The sequence below is a fragment of the Oncorhynchus mykiss genome, chromosome 19 (genome assembly GCF_013265735.2).
Source record: "Oncorhynchus mykiss isolate Arlee chromosome 19, USDA_OmykA_1.1, whole genome shotgun sequence".
NCBI classification, from domain to species: Eukaryota; Metazoa; Chordata; class Actinopteri; order Salmoniformes; family Salmonidae; genus Oncorhynchus; species Oncorhynchus mykiss.
Window position 1 is genome coordinate 28,510,272 of NC_048583.1, and position 19,565 is coordinate 28,529,836.

A 19,565-nucleotide genomic window follows, 5' to 3' on the forward strand; every position below is an offset into this window, starting at 1 on the left:
GTTGGTGAGCGAAAAAAGAGGGGCATGTATAACCAGTTACATTGAGACAAAGGGAGATGAGGGGGAGGGGTGGAGAAAGGGAGGCTGCAAAAAAAAAAAAAAAAAAAAAAAGAAAGATGGCCGCTAAGACAAGACGTTGGGGTGCCAACTCAAACCCCAATGGAGTGCAGCAATGACCACAACGGTTTTCCATCAACATCCCAAGGGCTCCAACCCCTTTCTACTCCTCTCCCGCACCTCGGTCTCTCACCATCAATGCCGTTGTGCTGCTCGTAGGTGCGTTTGCCCAGGATGGTGGGCGAGCCGTTGTTGAGGATGTTGGGTGTGGACTTGATGGGTGTCAGGCTACCCGTGGTGACCGTCTGGCCACGCGGGGGGTCATGTTTGGGAGGACACGGGTGGGCCTCTGGGGACCCGGAGAGAGGAGGAGGACAGAAGACACAGGAGAAGAGACAGGTGGGAGAGAAAGGAAGAGAACGGAAAGATATGAGTTTAAATCGCAAAATCAACACTGGCTAAAACAGACAAGACAATACAGTATACCATTTAGCAGACTGAAAATTAAAGACTACAGATGGGCGTAACAGATCCTCACCTAGATATCGGACAACAGACTCCAGAGGCTTCCTCTCAACTGGCTTCAGCGGCAAGGGCTTTTTGGGCTCGTCTGGCAACCGCAGCACACCTGAAATGCACCAGAGTCAGAATGCATGTACCACATTTCAGCAGACCGTTACATAAGACAGCCACTGAGACCTTTCAAAACATTTTGCACCAGGAAAATAAAACGAGCGTTTCTTATTGGACAATTCCAGGTAGTCCCTCCCTGTTTTACTTAGTTTTCGTCCGTTTGGTGCCTTAATGAACAGGACCCAGGTCCTTGTCGTACTCTCGCTACGCCTTGATTTTGGGTGGTGAGGAGGAGGGTAGGGGGTTGAGGGGTACAGTACTCACACTCTTGTTTGATTTGGGCTGTATTGAGAGGGAGGTAAGGGTGTCGGGCGAGGAAGCGCGGTCTGATGATGTCCTGACAAACTCGTCGGGCGGCGCGTGTCACCTGGGTGGTCTGTAGGTAGAAGGCCTGTTTCGTCTTCACAGCAAACTTGGGGCTCCCACCGTGGCGCATGGGAACACTGTGAGGAGACTGGCGGGTGGGGGAAGAGAGAGAAATTGTTAAGAGAATGGACAACAAATCAGAGACAAGAGTGGAGTCCAAGACAAAAAGTTGTTATACAGAGGGGCTGGGAAGTTTTCTGGTCAGTTTCGCATTATCCTTGAAAATGGTTTTATCCAATACATGATCTCTCAGTTTGAGTTGTTTACCATGTTGTTGCGGTTGGGTCCAGGTCGCTCTCCTTCTAGTCTGGTTGGCATCTTCAGTCCTCCATACTTCTTCCAGTAGGTCCAGCAGGAGGCACACAGACGACACTGCATGTTGGGGGGACCCCACGAGTACCACTGGTACGAGCTGGTGGCTACACGCACAGAGAGAAAGGAGGACACACACACACACGTTGAGAGACACCCACACACAGACTCAGTGAGTCTTTAAATCATTTAAGACTTTATTAACACTACTAAAATGGCTCTGAATAGATTCTACTGCAGCGTGAGCTGAGCTTTGCCTCGCTCTCCCGTCTTAAAAACTCCCACTCCTTCATTGTTAAAGAACAGCAATAGAGATGGAGGCTTGGCTTGGAGCCTTGCTACCCAAGCATGGGGAAGAGATCATACTAGGATGAGAGTGATTCTCACGGTTCTTCAGGAGGTACTGTATATCTGTACTAGGAGTACTCTTGACTCCCAGGTTTACTTCCTGGTCTCTTTTCTAACATCATCATGGTCTTTATTTCATCATCCAGGAAACAGGACAGTTGTGGCGTTACTCACTGTAGCAGCTTTCGCAGGCGCGGCCCAGACCTGGGGTCTGTCCTGGGGGAACTGATATCACCCCCAGGGCTCCAGGCAAACCCCCGGCTCCGACTGCGGCTCCAGCTGCCGCCCCAGAGCCGTTCACCAGGCCTCCCACACCTCCAGGCTTTACACTGTTAACACTCAGCTGGTTGGGGTTGGGCTTGTTGCTATGAGGAAGTGGGCAGAGGATCAGAGACAGAGATGCAACGTACTGTATAATCTGCGGTCGTCACTATCTGGGCAAGTTGCAAAGTCATAAACCCTGCCTATTTCTACAATTTATCTTCTTAAAATCAGATTTTAAACCTAACTGATAACCTTATGCCTAACCCGAACCTTAAATTAAGACCAAAAAACTTTGCAGCTTGACCATCTAGTGGGAACCGTCATCTGCAGCCAGTCCCAAATATCTCCCTAACCCTTCGGCACCATCCCTCCATTGTTTGCAGACTCTCCACCATTGCCGATTACACTTATACAGAGCATTCCGATCTGCAAAGGCCGAAGACTTAGCGGCAGGGTGCAAATTGGGACCCGCTGTAGGAGCCTGACAAGAAATCACAGTATCCCAGTCCCCAGTAGCCAGCCAGACAGATACTCACTAGTTGGGGATGTAGACTTGCTTCAACTTGCTCTCTGCCTCTGCTGCTTTTAACCGTTTCTGCTGTACGTATCTGTCTGTGGTCTTCCACATATAGTAGTACTCTATGATACTGGTCAGGGATTTCCAGGGGAGCTGTCGGGGAGGACGAGACACAAGCGGTTTCAACATCACAGATATCCCACCGTCATGCTTTAGAGCCGTTTCCACCTCACAGCAAAGCGGTCCTCGCCATCATGCTTTAGGGCACTACATTAGTACATTTCCTACATCTTTGTAAGCAAATACTTTGATCTTCGGCAGGGGGAAATGAGCACTGCGCTCTTAAAAAAAAAAAAAAAAAAAAAAAAAAAAAGTTTGAAAGAGGCAACTGAATTGTCAGGATGCCAGAGAGCAAGCCCCACCCCTAACAGCAGCCCGTGGCTGTGGGCTGAGTAGTGCACCGACTAACCCACCACCAGGTGGCAGAATGAGGCACAGTGTAAAGACAGCAGAAACCTCATTTATTCTTTCCCCTCAGGGCAACAGCAGCACCTGGCTGACAGAGATAGACATACAGTATCCATCTCTATGGCTACAGCAGACATGCTGGGCTCTCAATAGGATGCCTGTGAGTCTCTGAGTTGAGTGTCTCACTATTAGAGACAAAGGATGGGCAGCTTTGATGGGGGTGGGGGCCACACAAAAAAAATAAAAAAACATTGGCCCCCCCACCCACCTTGCGAGCAAAACATGTTTACCCTCTTGAAAACAGAGAGAAAACATTTATGTTTTACAGTTCATTTCCTGCAATGCTACAGATTTTGCCATGGGGTAAAGATTTAGCTATTTTATAACTAATTTAATGTAATAGTCATTCTGCCATGGGGAAATTGATCCGCGGGCCACCAGTTGCCCATCCCAGAGATACATATTGTGAGCCTTGAACTGAGCCGGTTCCATGTAGATCAGAGCCTCCTTGTCGAGGCTAGTCCAAGCCAAGGCAGCAGAACCTTCCTGACTGGCTACCCGTCGGTCTGTACTCACAAAGTCCTGTTGTATGTCTGTGAAGTCTTTCCCGTATTTCTCCAGGGCCTCTTCAAACAGGTTGGCCTCGGAGGCGCTCCACTCCTCCATCTCGTCCCGGCAGAGAACAGGCCCTCCCTGGGGAACCAGCGCAGCGATGGCCCGCGTCATGTCATAACGTGTCTTATCCAGGCTGTCCATGGCATGGAACTGGGGAGAGGAGAGGGGGGGTAGTGTTCGGTAGGCACAAAACAGAAGAAACGCATCATAACTGGGGAGGTACCATCTGTACTGGTTCAATATGAAACACTTCTGTGCGTTTTTTAAAATTCTATTTAACATTATTGAGGCAAGTCAGTTAAGAACAAATTCTTATTTACAATGACGGCCTACCAAAAGGCCTCCTGCGGGGACGGGGGCCTGGGATTAAAATAAATAAATAAATGCAATATAAATATATTTTACCTTCTAGGCAAGTCAGTTAAGAATACATTCTTATTTTCAATGATGGCCTAGGAACAGTGGGTTAACTGCCTGTTCAGGGGCAGAACGACAGATTTGTACCTTGTCAGCTCGGGGATTTGATCATAAAACCTTTCGGTTACTAGTCCAACGCTCTAACCACCAGGCTACCCTGCCGCCCCACAACAAGACAGACAACACAACAAACAGAAACCTAGGACAACATAGCGAGGCAGCAACACATAACATGGCAGCAACACAACATGGTAGCAGCACAAAATAGGGTATAAACATGATTGGGCACAGACAACAGCACAAAGACGGTAGAGACAACAATACATCACGCAAAGCAGCCACAACTGTCAGTAAGAGTGTCCATGATTGAGTCTTTGAATTAAGAGAGAACTGTGTGCCCTAATGAACACAACCCTGGTTTACGGTGTGCCCTAATGAACACAACCCTGGTTTTTCCACATACACCCAGCAAACAAAACCCACCCTCGTAACATACAATTCAAGCAAAGGGTCCCCATTATTCTGCTTGTCAAAGCCATCAAATGTAAGGAACAAAGCATAGTCAAAAAACAGAAGTGGATGGGCTGTTATCTTGTCACTTGACTTAGTGTGAGCGTCTCTATTGGCGAGTCTGAGAGGATGTGTGTTGTGCGCATGTGTTCATGGATGTGTGTACTCTGAAAGCTGTAGCTCGGAGGCCTGCGTTTCATGTTTTATATATGAGGTGCAGAAGTGGGCCGGAACGTGTGGCGTCTGGGGCAGGCTGAAGCCTGCTCGTTACTGATCCTCACACTATGGCAAGCGAACACACACAAACAAGCTCACATACACACCTTCTACTGTAGCTCCCAGCATACCCCTGGGCTAACAGCACTCAACTCTGGCCTGACCCTACCTAGGGAAGTGGGCAATGTGTGTGTGTGTGTCTTACCAGGGTGATGTCTCGAGAGGCAGCAGCAGCACTCATGTGAAGACTGGGCTGCCGGACAGAACTACTGCAGTCTAGAGCCCGCGCAAAGGTACCGACTGACCTGAGAGAGAGAGAGGGAGGAGGAGGCAGAGGGAAAGAGATGGATGAGACAGGGATACAATTTTTACATTTACGTTATTTAGCAGATGCTCTTATCCAAAGTGCCAGATATCATGTTTTTGGCAATAGTGCAAATCTGACTAGATGGACCAGTCTTCTTACTGATCCGATACCCTTGCACCCCGTTTTACCGAGCCTGACAAAAAATGTCTTACTGAAAAATATTTTACATTGGCTATCCAGTTCACAGCAGTCTTACCAAGGCACTGCCCCTACAGTAGAACCACTTACCCATTCACCACAGCCCACCGGACCGGAGCCACTTACCGAGCCACAACCAGGAACTGGTCGATCTGTTTCTCTGTGAGGGGACTGCTGGGGTCCCACACCCTCTCCTCCAGCTCGGCCAGGTCCCTGCCATCCTCCTCACCTGGGGGTCCAATTAGCACAGTCACCAGTGAGTAAGCAGTCAGCACAGTCACCAGTGAGTAAGCAGTCAGCACAGTCACCAGTGAGTAAGCAGTCAGCACAGTCACCAGTGTGTAAGCAGTCAGCACAGTCACCAGTCTGATACACTATCAGACTAGACAGCCCTGTGGTTAATCAAAGTCAATTTAGTTCTGGCTTTCCAACAGTCTTGGGGTGTTGTGGTTACGATTCCTTCAATAGAGGGATCCACAAAACTGTGAATATCCTGCCCTTTGACCCTCACCAACACTATTGGTGTGACATGGCTCCTCAGTAAAACTCACTTTGATAACACACTCCTTGTCAAAACGTTGCAAAACTGTTCCAATTGCAGTGGGTTTATTAGGCAGTGGGACAGACGCCCATGCCCTCCCACTGACTGAGCCTTGAGATGAGATCGGACCCTGCTTGCACTACCAGAGAGAATACTAGCCAGGAGGCTAATCTACCAGCTAGCGTGTCACATTTACCTATGGAAAATGCTAACAGTCCAGTTTTGTGTACGAGTGTCTCTGGCGTGCGTACCCTCTTTAAGGAAGTCTGTGATGTCTGCCTGGTACTTGTTCCCCACCCTGATCTCCCCTTTATCAGCCAGCAGAGTCTTCTGTTGGGGGTCGTAGACCAGGGAGTAGAAGAACGCATCCTGGAGAGAGAGGGAGAGGGAGGAGGAAGAGAAGTGAAAAAAAAGGAGGGATAGAGAGAGGAGACATTAGAAAAGAGTTAGAGAAGTGGGAATTAAGAAATTGAGTGGGGTTGTGGATTGTTTGCATGTATGCATGTATGTAGAGAGCAGTCTTTCGTTTCCTCATTACTGACTGTGAGAAGAACATTCTGGGTCAACACACTGAATTATTCATACAGCACTAAGACTCACAACTAACACACATCACAGTCAGTAGGACACAGGCACACAAACTCACCCAACATGGTCATACAGTACCAGTCAAAAGTTTGGACACATCTACTCATTCCAGGGATTTTCTTTATTTTTACTACTTTCTACATTGCAGAATTATAGTGACATCAAAACTATGAAATAACACACATAGTAACCCCAAAAAAGTGATAAACAAATCAAAATACATTTTAAATTCTTCAAAGCTGCCACCCTTCGCCTTGACAGCTTTACGCACGCCTGGCATTCTCTCAACCAGTTTCACATGGAATGCCTTCCCAACAGTCTTGAAGAAGTTCCCACATATACTGAGCACTTGTTGGCTGCTTTTACTTCACTCTGCAGTCCAACTCATCCCAAACCATCTCAATTGTGTTGAGGTCAAGGGATTGGGGAGGCCAGGTCATCTGTTACAGCACTCCATCACTCTCCTTCTTGGTCAAATAGCCCTTACACAGCCTGGGAGATGACAAAATATATCCAATCTGGTTTGCGCTTAGTGGGACTATCGCTGCAGAATGCTATGCTAGCCATGCTGGTTAAGTGTGCCTTGAATTCTAAATAAAATCAATGAGTGTCACCAGCAAAGCACCATTACACTTCCTCCTCCATACTTCACAGTGGGAACCACACATGCGGATATCATCCGTTCACCTACTCTCAAAGACACAGCAGTTGGAACCAAAAATATCAAATTTAGACTCATCAGATTAAATGACAGATTTCCACCGGTCTAATGACCGTTGCTTTTGTTTCTTGGTCGAAGCAAGTCTCTTATTCTTATTGTCTGTTACTTGAACTCTGAAGCATTTATTTGAGCTGCAATTTCTGAGGCTGGTAACTAAAGAACTTATCCTCTGCAGCAGAAGTAACTATGTGTCTTACTTTCCTGTGGCGGTCCTCATGAGAGCCAGTTTCATCATAGCAATTGATGGTTTTTGCAACTGCACTTGAAGAAATGTTCAAAGTTCTTGACATTTTCCGTATTGACTGACCTTCAGGTCTTAAAGTAATGGACTGTTTCTCTTTGCTTATTTGAGCTGATCTTGCCAAAAAATGGACAAAATATCTTCTGTATTCCCAACCCTACCATGTCCCAAGACAACTGATTGGCTCAAACGCATTAAGACATTCCACAAATTAACTTAAGGCACACCTGTTAATTGAAATACATTCCAGGTGACTACCTCGTGAAGCTGGTGGAGAGAACGCCAAGAGTGTGCAAAGCTGTCATCAAAGCAAAGGGTGGCTACTTTGAAGAATCTCAAATATAAAATACATTTTTATTTGAATAATATTTTTTGGGGGGTTACTACATGATTCCACATGCGTTATTTCCTAGCTTTGATGTCTTCACTGTTATTCTACAATGTAGAAAATAGTTTAAAAAATAAAAACCCTTGAATGAGTAGGTGTGTCCAAACATTTGACTGGTACTGTACATCAAAGCCATACATAAGAGGCTATGGCACACACCATTCACTCTCTGAGAAGACAGTAAAGACAGCCACCTACCTCCCGGTCCAGATATGACTTCAGAGCCTCAGTCTCATTGAGCAGAGTGACACAACACTTCCCCCTGAGACAGACACACAATCTGATTGAGATGTAGCTCTTAAATACAGTACAGCTGTATAACACCAATGCGTTCCTATAATACAGGTGAAAGTGCCATCTGTTTTCCAGGCTGTGTTTAAACATATACCAACTCTCATGGTCTGTAGCAAGGAGCTAACATAAGGTGAGATGGTAAGGACATGTCATACCGGATGTGTGTAGCAGGTAATGACTCTAGCTGCCGGGACAAGAACAACTCTCTGTGTCTCAGCTGGTGTTTCTGTTTCTCTGGCAGGTCAACTGGGTTCAACTCAGGGTTCTCCATCTCCTCCTCCAGCTCTCCTGATAGGGGTCAAAGGTCATATTAGTTAACTCGCTCGCTCACACACACAAACGGGGGTTTCGGGCAGAACTGGCAAGGACTGAGCCAAGTGCGGGCACCACATACTGAAGAACCAGAGACCTAGAGCCAAACTAAAGGATTAGATGCTACAGAGATTTGTTTTCAAGGAAAACAGTGACGACAAACAAAAACAGTATTCACACCATGAAGGTAGCTAGGGTAATGAGGCAGATGAGCTAGGGTAATGATCCGGAGGAGTTCACGTCAATGCTTTGTGGCACTGCAGGTGCCAGGCTCATTTAGTAAATGAGAATATTGATCCCTGCCTGGACTGGCGAGTTTCTCTATAAGCCCCTCTATTCTCCCCCAGCATGTTTCTCTCTAACCTCTCCCTCTACTTCTTTCTTTATACCCCCTCTCCATGTGGGAGAAGACACAGAAGAGACTATTGCAGCAGGCATTGGATGCGTGTGATCTATGAGGAAGGAGCTCAAGGCGGGAGGGAGACGAGGGGGGAGGCGGGAGAGCGTCAGTGCATTCGGAAAGTATTCAGACCCCTTCACTCCGTTACGCTACAGCCACATTCTAAAATGGATTCAACTGCCCCCCCCCAGTCTAAACCGAACAGGTTCAGGTTTGGCCTCTGGCTGGGCAACTCAAGGACATTCAGAGACTTGTCCCGAAGCCACTCCTGCATTGTCTTGGCTGTGTGCTTATGGTCGCCCCAGTCTGAGGTCCTGAGCGCTCTGGAACAGGTTTTCACCAAGGAGCTCCCTGTACTTCGCTCCATTCATCTTTCCCTTGATCTGGATTATTCTCCCAGTCCCTGCTGCTGAAAAACATCCCCACAGCATGATGCTGCCACCACCATGCTTCACCGTAGGGATTGTGCCAGGTTTCCTCCAGATGTGACACTTAGCACTTAGGCCAAAGAGTTCAATCTTGGTTTCATCAGAGCAGAGAATCATGTTTCTCATTATCTGAGAGTCCTTCAGGTGCCTTTTGGCAAACTCCAAGCGGGCTGTCATGTGACTTTTACTGAAGAGTGGCTTCCGTCTGGCCACTCTACCATAAAGACCTGATTGTTGGAGTGCTGCAGAGACGGTTGTCCTTCTGGAAGTTTCTCCCATATCCAAAGAGGAACTCTAGAGCTCTGTCAGACCAAGGCCCTTCTCCCCCGATTGCCCAGTTTGGCCGGGCGGCTAGCTCTAGGAAGAGTCTTGGTGGTTCCAAACTTCTTTAATTTAAGAATGATGGAGGCCACTGTGTTGTTGGGGACCTTCAATGTTACAGAAATGTTTTGGTACCCTCCCCCAGATCTGTGCATCAACACAATCTGTGCCTCCCGGAGATCTATGGATAATTCCTTCTCTCTCATTGCTTGGTTTTTGCTCTGAGATGCACGGTCGACTGTGGGACCTGATATAGACAGATGTGTGCCTTTCCAAATCATATCCAATCAATTCAATTTACCACAGGTGGACTCCAATCAAGTTGAAGAAACATTAAGGATGATCAATGGAAACCAGATGAACCTGAGCTCAATAGAGTCTCATAGCAAAGAGTCTGACAACAAAAGGATGTTTTTTTATTTATAAATTTGCTAAAAAAATTAAAAACCTGTTTTTGCTTTGTTATTATGGGGTACTGTGTAGATTGATATGGAAAACATTTAATTTAATCCATTTCAGAGTAAGGCTGTAATGTAACAAAATGTTAAATAAGTGAAGGGGTCTGAATACTTTCCAAATGCACTCTGTGTGATTAAGATCCACATCTATATATAAGGAGCGAGGGTGACCGAGAAGGGAGAGGGAAGACGAGAGAGACCAGCAGGCACGTACTCCAGCTCATTTGAAGTTTCATTAGAGAAGGCGCTAGACCGGAGACAGGGAGACCCAGGAGAGAGGGAGACTGAACCCAGAGAGAGGGAAACCGAGACCGGAGAGAGGGAAACCGAGACCAGAGAGAGAAGCAATCAAAGGATTTCCAGGAGAAGGGAAGTGGGACCAGAATCAATAAGTGCTCACTCTCGCCAACACTCACTCAGCACCCACCAGACAGACTCTTATAGAGACTCTCTTCTTATAGACACCATCACAGAATGGACAGACACTACAGTCCATAGTCCCACAGCCAAACCAATCTGACAAATCATGTACGGTCAGGCAATAGATAGTTGGCCAATGGGCATAAATGAGGGATCTTTTACAGCATTTAAGCTTGCTTCTGTGTAGTTGCATGCACGATATATATCGGTTAACATATCGGACAATATTAGCTAAAAATGCCAACATCGGTATCGGCCCGATGTCTAGTTTAACACCATGCCTAAACCTGATGCGCGCATGCGCAAATTGATTTTGTCCCCCCCCCCCACACCAAACGCAACCACGACACAGGTTGAAATATCAAAACAAACTCTGAACCAATTATATTACATTTGGGGACAGGTTGAAAAGCATTAAAACATTTATGGCAATTTAGCTAGCCAATTTGGGATATAAACGTTGATTTGTTATTTTACCGCTACTCCGACAATTAATCCACACATACAACGGTCAACCGAATCGTTTCTAGCCATCTCTCCTCCTTCCAGGCCTTTTCTTCGTGGACTTTATACGGCGATTGGCATCTAACTTTCATAATATGTATTACCAGAACCGACCGACCTCAGTTCATCTTTCAAATCACCCACGTGGGTATAACCAATAAAGAGCTGGCACGTGGAGATATTCTTCTATAAACCAATGAGGAGATGGGAGAGACAGGACACAAACGGTGTTTACACAATACCGTGTTGGTAATAAAGTATTATTTGTTCGACCGCAACTTCTGGGGTAGCTAGCTAGCTTTAGCTTGGTACCTGGCTAGCACCAATACAACCAGCCTGAAAACAATGACCAGTAGAAACTGCAGTCATTTTCATTATTCTTAGCAATGATTTAGGAATCCTTGTGAGTAAGTATTAGCTAGGTAGCCACTTGTTCACCTTTTGAAATTGAACTTCAGTTCAAGAAAATAAATAGCTAGCCAGCTACTTAGCCCTGTTGCCCAAAGCTAACGTTAGAAGCAGCCAGCCAGCGCCATCTGGCTAGTAGGCTCGACCGGACCGGGTTGTGTTGTGAAGCTAGCCACAATAAGGATTAGGCACAATAGTTGAATTTGCAGTTTGCCTTCAACATAAAAGTACCTCTTTGAAAGAACTGCAGAAGGTTACAATTGATGGAATCATGCCATATTTAGACTAGATAAATGTTAAACAAGGTTGGAATCTGAAGTTGGAATGTGAAGCAATGAAATGGGGTATCAGTCTACTCGGTGCCACCCACAGAACACAACTGTTAAGAGTTTACACAAATATTAGCGTTGTAGCTCTTATCTCGGGACTGTGTGTGTGAAATCACCTCCCCAGTCAGCCCATTGCGGGTATTGACATTCATAATGCACTGTTCAGCTTTACCTAAGGATTGGGGACTAATGAAATGGGGTATCAGTCTACTCAATACTAGAGGTCGACCGATTATGATTTCTTAACGCCAATACCGATTATTGGAGGACCAAAGAAGCCGATACCGATTAAATCGGACGATTTTTTAAAATGTATTTGTAATAATGACAATTACAACAATACTGAATGAACACTTATTTTAATCTAATATAATAGATCAATAAAATCAATTTAGCCTCAAGTAAATAATGAAACATGTTCAATTTGGTTTAAATAATGCAAAAACAAAGTGTTGGAGAAGAAAGTAAAAGTGCAATATGTGCTATGTAAGAAAGCTAACGTTTCAGTCCCTTGCTCAGAACATGAGAAAATATGAAAGCTGGTGGTTCCTTTTAACACGAGTCTTCAATATTCCCAGGTAAGAAGTTTTAGGTTGTAGTTATAGGAATTATAGGACTATTTCCCTCCATACCATTTGTATTTCATTAACCTTTGTTCTTATAGGCACTTTAGTATTGCCAGTGTAACAGTATAGCTTCCGTCCCTCTCCTCGTACCTCCCTGGGCTCGAACCAGCAACACAACGACAACAGCCACCATCGAAGCAGCATTACCCATGCAGAGCAAGGGCAACAACTACTAGAAGGCTCAGAGCGAGTGACGTTTGAAACGCTATTAGCGCATGCTAACTAGCTAGCCATTTCATTTCGGATACACCAGCCTCATCTCGGGAGTTGATAGGCTTGGTCATAAACAGCGCAATGCTTGACGCACAACAAAGAGCTGCTGGCAAAATGCACGAAAGTTCTGTTTGAATGAATGTTTACGCGCCTGCTTCTACCTACCACCGCTCAGTCAGATACTTAGATACTTGTATGCTCAGTCAGATTATATGCAACGCAGGACACGCTAGGATAATATCTAGTAATATCAACCATGTGTAGTTAACTAGTGATTATGATTGATTGATTGTTATAAGATAAGTTTAATGCTAGCTAGCAACTTACCTTGGCTTACTGCATTCGCGTAACAGGCAGGCAGTCTCCTTGTGGAGTGCAACGAGAGAGAGGCAGGTCGTTATTGCGTTGGACTAGTTAACTGTAAGGTTGCAAGATTGAATCCCCCGAGCTGACAAGGTGAAAATCTGTTGTTCTGCTCCTGAACGAGGCAGTTAACCCACCGTTCCTAGGCCGTCATTGAAAATAAGAATGTGTTCTTAACTGACTTGCCTAGTTAAATAAAAAGGTATAAAAATAAAATACATTAAAAAAATAATAATAATAAAAATCGGCGCCCAAAAATACCGATTTCGACTGTTATGAAAACTTGAAATCGGCCCTAATTAAAAAATCGTCCATTCCGATTAATCGGTCAACCTCTACTCAATACATGTTGTTTTCCCAACGTCCTCCTCAGAGTTATCAGACTCCAAAAACATCCACGCTGTATTGTTTTTCCTCTGGAATAGTGTTCAATACACATAGGTTGACAAAATGTGGCTCAATTCACAGTTGTTTCAGTCCCGCAATAAGAGCTACGACGCTAATGTTCTCTGGGTGTCACTGAGTAGACTGATAACTATGGATTGTGGATCAATGACATGGGTTAAGACTGTACAGTGAAATAAGTATGCCCCCAATGTAATTCTAAAGAATAATACATTCCGTGTGATTAACAGATGTGAAATTAACAAATTAGTGTCTTTTGTTGATTTTATAACATTCCATCCTCATTTAGCATGATCTATTCAATTATGGCATACATCTACTTTGTATTCATTTACATCACTGTCTATGACATACTTTTATTTTGAAGGCTAACCGCAAAGTCCAATATTGGGCTTATCCTTATTGTGGCTAGCTTCACAACTGGGTCCGACCCACCATTAATCAAACAAGAGCCGTTTTATGGTTATGGTTATTTAGGGTTATTTTTAGATGACACCTAGCTATATAGTTAGCTAGCAACTATAGCTACTGAAACAGATGTCGTTTTGCAATGTTCTTGTGGAAGAACATTGTTTGCATCCATGATCTAGCTAGCTTTTTTTTATTTTTATGACCAGCCCTGTAGGTGAGCGAGACAACTTTACCAGCATCACAGCATACGTATCAATGAAGCATTGTGACATGAAATACGAGTGTGTGTAATCAATGTGTAATAGCCACGGGGAAAAAAATGAATGAACACGTTAAATTATTCTGTGACGTGCAGTCATATTCAGGTCCTGATTGGTCAACAAGCTTATTTGACGTGTATCTTATTTGACACGCAACGACTCAAACGGCGTTCCATAGAAATCCTGGTTGAGAATGAAACGACTGTACAAATGAACAACGAAACAGCACAGCAAATATATGAAAGAAATAGGTTTTGATTATGTTTTACTGGTAATGGGGACATACGTAAACGGTCAGAGTGGTGTGTGTGTGTGTGTATGTGTGTGTGTGTGTAACCTTTATTTAACTAGGCAAGCCAGTTAAGAATGATTTTTTACAATGACGGCCTGGCCTACCCCGGCCAAACCCGGACAAAGCGGGGCCAATTGTGCTCCGCCCTACGGGACTCCCAATATTAGTTTTGGATTACATTATATTTGACTAGTCGGCTGTACCTGGTCAATAATACAGTCGCAGTACATATAGAATCACAATACATATTGTATAGGCAGAATTGTGTTAATATCGTCCCAGGCAATTCCCAGCCCGAGTTGAAGAGGGTCAACCATCAGGCCTGCTTTGGCCTGGGGGTATGTAGCCAGGTGGTAGACAGGTGCAGTGGCACCATTATCACCAGTCCCTGACTGACTCCCTGAGCCATGACCCACTCTATCCATAAAAAGACACAGCCAATTTTCTGGCACAGCACCAAATCCATACTCTCCACAAATTGCCTCTCCATCTCACCTGCCCGTACCAATTCTCAATTATTGATGAATGAGAGGCCTTACGAGTAGAGGGAAAGAAGAGAGGAGCGACACCTCAGATGCTGAGCTCTGAAGGACTTTTACTTTATTTCAACGATGCATTCTTCTAAAAGTTCTGAAGTCTAGCCTACATTGAGAAACAGTTCTGTACTTCCCCACTCGTTTTTTTGTGTGTTTGTGAATGGATTCATCGTCACCATTGGTGTCTATCGTTTACTGAAACCAACGGCCTAGAGTTCTAGAGCTCTCAGAATAGAAACGGAAATTAAAGTGAGGCTAAGTCATATGGGCCTGAGGGAGGGGCCAGAGGAGCAAAAGGCCATGTCAGTGGAACCGACCACTCAGGAGGCAGCTCTGCCGACCGGGGCGGGGCTAAGACCTGGAGTAAGGGTGCAGTCACAGGCCCTCTTAGGGAAGGCTCCAACCGAATCCCGGCAAGGGAAATATTTGATCTGTGACTCACAGCACACACACACACCGCACAGGCAATAATCCAGAATGGAGAAAGAAAGCCATCCGGTACAACACAAGGACAATGTTCCACAGGGCCACTCTCAGAGTGTAAAGTTCCCTCTCCCATTTCCAAACACACACACTGTTTGGGAAAGCCAACAGGCCCTCAAATTTCCCCCTTTTCCCTCTTTGTCCTTGGGCTGACGGCTCCAGAACTCAGACAGGATACAGCAGCAGCCCACCACCACACCCATGGGGTGAAGAGCCATTCCTTACATGCATACTTCACATATTGCAAATGGCTGTCTGGGGTAACGTCCCAAACGGCACCCTGTTCCCTACATAGTGCACTGAGTCCAGGTCGCAAGTAGTGCACTATATAGGGTGCCATTTGGGACAATTAAGAATTCTGGAGGGACTGACTGATGGTGCTGGCTGCACATAGAACCAAGAGGCCCATACTCCACACACAAACCAGCACAAGTTGGGACTGTCCGGGTCACACACGGCTCTCAAAAATGAACAGTGGATCTCCCGCAGGAACACACAGAGAAAGAGAAGAGAGGAGAGAGCTCATCGGCTCCTTGGTTCTTCTGTAAAAAATATTAGAGTTGGATAAATGTAGATAAACTTGCCTTTTTTCACAAGGACTTATACAGGAAACTAACCTAAACATTAAAACCTCCAATCCAATTTTTTTTTAAACTTGATTTTGGACAAAATGACCTGAATGGACTATTACTAACAAGGACTATCAAGGAAAAAGAATTCTAACAAACCAAAACCTGCAGAAGAAACAGTGGAACCTGGAAATACCCTCCAACACAAAACTGAGTGAGTAATATTCAGTCCGAAGCTACTAGACAAAAATGAAAGGACAATAATCTCTAGGTAATTTTGTTATGTAAAGCTACACTAAGTCTGATCACACCTCTTCAAACTAAAGGATAGTCACACACCACCCACCCCCGTCCAGCACTGAACACACCCAGGTCCCACAACTGCACTACTCCTCCATCACTAAGAGAGAGAGACACGGTGGAGCTCAGAGCGAGAGACACGGTGGAGCCCAGAGCGAGAGACACGGTGGAGCCCAGAGCGAGAGACACGGTGGAGCCCAGAGCGAGAGACACGGTGGAGCCCAGAGCGAGAGACACGGTGGAGACACGGTGGAGCTCAGAGCGAGAGACACGGTGGAGCCCAGAGCGAGAGACACGGTGGAGCCCAGAGCGAGAGACATGGTGGAGACACGGTGGAGCTCAGAGCGAGAGACACGGTGGAGACACGGTGGAGCTCAGAGCGAGAGACACGGTGGAGCTCAGAGCGAGAGACACGGTGGAGACACGGTGGAGCTCAGAGCGAGAGACAAGGTGGAGACACGGTGGAGCTCAGAGCGAGAGACACGGTGGAGCCCAGAGCGAGAGACACGGTGGAGCTCAGAGCGAGAGACACGGTGGAGACACGGTGGAGCTCAGAGCGAGAGACACGGTGGAGACACGGTGGAGCTCAGAGCGAGAGACACGGTGGAGACACGGTGGAGCTCAGAGCGAGAGACACGGTGGAGCCCAGAGCGAGAGACACGGTGGAGACACGGTGGAGCTCAGAGCGAGAGACACGGTAGAGACACGGTGGAGCCCCCCCCCCCGCCCCCCCCAACAAGATCTGGAGGGCAGAAGGTGGAAATGGACGGCTGTCAGAGAGCTGGCTGCTCTACGGACTGAGGTAAGAGAACCTAAAGAGGTACAGATGGCACTGAAGGACGAGGTCAGAAAGCTGAGGTGTGACAGAGAGCAGGACAATCCCCCAGACAAGACAGCAGAACAGCCCACCTCAGACCTGGACCACAACCTCAACACCACAGTGGGACAGACAACAAAGGACCCGTCAACCCAACAGACACCACCCCCTCCTAACAGCCCCCCGTCAGCTCCCCCGATAGCCCTCCTGACAACACCCCCCCCCCCCCCCCCCCCCCACATCCACTGAGGACACACATGACAGAGATTGTGCTACATTGACTTAAAATGGCAAATACACTCAATAGGATAAACTTTTTCCCAAACACAAAGTGGCTAAACCCTGGTCCCCAAACACAAGGCATGTCCTGGAGCTATTGTCAGAGGACAGACTAGGGTTCCACAGCCACATAATTCACACAGGCACAAATGACCTGAGGGGCCAGCAGGAAAGGGTGACAACAACACTCAAGGGAGTAATCGAAAAAGCTTCTTCCACTTTCCCCAACGCACAAGTGGTAATCTCCACCCTGCTACCACGAAAATACTTTCACACTGACACCACACAAAGGGTGAATGCAAGAATTTCACAAGACTATACCTCAAAACCTAATGTCTACCTGGCCCACCACTCCACCCTGGACTTGAACAGCCTTTACAGCCAGGTCCACCTCTACAAGGCAGCAATCCAAACTTTTGCCAGGACCCTGAAGGACATCACCCTCAGCTGCAGCCCCAGCACCTACGAAAGGAGCAACGGACACCAACGCCCAGACCAGCGAGACACCCTCCCAGACCGGCAAAACCCCCTCCCGAAGGACATGCAGAGAGAACCCACGCCAAGAGGACCTACACCCAGACCACAGCATCACCAGCCACACCCCAACCAGCTAAGACCACCCCAAGCAAACCCTCACCACACCCTATGTAGGCCACCCATATCAGACCTATGACCCTTCTGCCCGACCTATGCCCCCCGCCCCTGCGGCAAGGACCTCAACATAACAGGCCATGAGCAGAGCAACAGGCCCAACCCTCACTATTACCCCCACCCAAGCCCATCCTGCGACCTAAGCGGTATGTATCAGATGCTCAACATGCTCTGCTCACACTTACTGTGATGGTCTGGGCCTAAACCACACAAAAACAACACTAGACGCTATGGAACACAAAGCTTCGACTATCTCATCCAGGAATATACAAGGTCTGAGGTCATTTGCATTTGGCCTAAAGAGCAGCAAACTAGACTTCAAAGAAATTGGAAATACAGACAGTCATCCTACAAGAAACACTGTATAAAAGAGCTGGATGCACTGGTTGCCCTCTAGGTTACAGAGAGCTGGTAGTACCATCCACCAAACTACCAGGTGTGAAACAGGGAAGAGACTCAGGGTGTATGCTAATTTGGTATAGAGCAGACCTAATCCACTATTAAATTAGTCAAAACAGGAACATTTTACATCTGACTAGAAATTATTAAGGAAAAGATGTCAGAGAAAAATGTCCTCATGTGCTAGCTATATCCCCCCAACAGAATCCCCATACTTTAAACGATGACAGCGTCTCCATCCTAGAGGGGGATATCAACAATTTCCAGGCTCAGGGACATGTACTAGTCTGTGGCGAACAAAATGCCAGAACTGGACAAGAACCAGACACCCTCAGCACACAGGGGGACAAACACCTACCTGGAGGTGACAGCATTCCCTCCGCCACATGTCTCACTAGACACAACATACTGTAACCAACAAAAACGGGTCACAGCTCCTGTAGCTCTGTCACACGCTGGGTAAGTACATAGTCGATGGTAGGCTGAGGGGACTCCTACGGTAGGTACACCTATAGCTCATCTCTTGGCAGTAGTACTGTCGACTACTTTATCACTGACCTCAACCCCAGAGTCTCTTAGAGCATTCAGTCAGTCCACTGACATCACAGAAATCATGTGGCATTAAAGCCGAAAGGAATTGAAAAATAAATAAATGCTATAGATGGAAGGAAAATAGTGTGGAGAACTACCAAAAAACAATTAGGCAACAACAAATTCAATCCCTTCTAGACAATTTCCTGGAAAAAAGGTTTCACTGTGAAGGTGTAAACTTAGCAGTAGAAAACCTAAACAGCATATTTGACCTCAGCTTCCCTATCAACATTTTTTAAATGTAAAGCAGACAACCTAAGAAATTAACAATGACAAAAGGTTTAATGAAGAATGCAAAAACCTAAGAAATTGAGAACCTATCCAACCAAAAACAGAGACCCAGAAAACCTGAGTCTACTCCTTCACTATGGTGAATCACTAAAGACAGAAATACACTACGGAAGAAGGAACAGCACATCAGAAAACTGCTCAATGTAATTGAAGAATCCATCAAATCAAACCACTTCTGGGAAAATTGGAAAACTCTGTTTTTGAGTTATCTAAAACAGAGATGTATGGATATACCACTTCTCCAATCTTTTTTGCTCTATAACAAAGATCAGAAAAAAACATATACATGATCAAATACAAATCTTAGAATCAACTATTAAAGACTCCCAAAACACACTGGATTCTCCAATACATTGAATGACCTACAGGACAATATACAAACCCTCCAACTCAAAAAGGCCTGTGGGGTTGATGGTATCCTCAATGCAATTGGCTATACTTAAACTGTTTATCATCCTCAGCTCTGGTATCTTCCCCAATATTTGGAACCGAGGACTG

The 19,565-nt window shown here is 46.1% G+C and overlaps 1 protein-coding gene across 2 annotated transcripts in view; it reads right to left on the bottom strand.

Moving 5' to 3' along the window:
- mta1 (metastasis associated 1) overlaps positions 1–19,565 on the bottom strand; it is a 44,571-nt gene that overhangs the window by 4,385 nt on the left and 20,621 nt on the right. For both annotated transcript variants that reach the window (XM_021573861.2, XM_036954596.1), the window contains 12 exons: positions 8,157–8,289; positions 7,906–7,969; positions 6,021–6,138; positions 5,355–5,457; positions 4,929–5,028; positions 3,542–3,730; positions 2,517–2,650; positions 1,891–2,081; positions 1,324–1,475; positions 955–1,144; positions 596–685; positions 251–406 (listed from right to left, as the gene is read on the bottom strand). In XM_021573861.2, the coding sequence (XP_021429536.1) occupies positions 251–406; positions 596–685; positions 955–1,144; positions 1,324–1,475; positions 1,891–2,081; positions 2,517–2,650; positions 3,542–3,730; positions 4,929–5,028; positions 5,355–5,457; positions 6,021–6,138; positions 7,906–7,969; positions 8,157–8,289 (1,620 nt within the window). The remainder of the gene's footprint in view (positions 1–250; positions 407–595; positions 686–954; positions 1,145–1,323; positions 1,476–1,890; positions 2,082–2,516; positions 2,651–3,541; positions 3,731–4,928; positions 5,029–5,354; positions 5,458–6,020; positions 6,139–7,905; positions 7,970–8,156; positions 8,290–19,565) is intronic.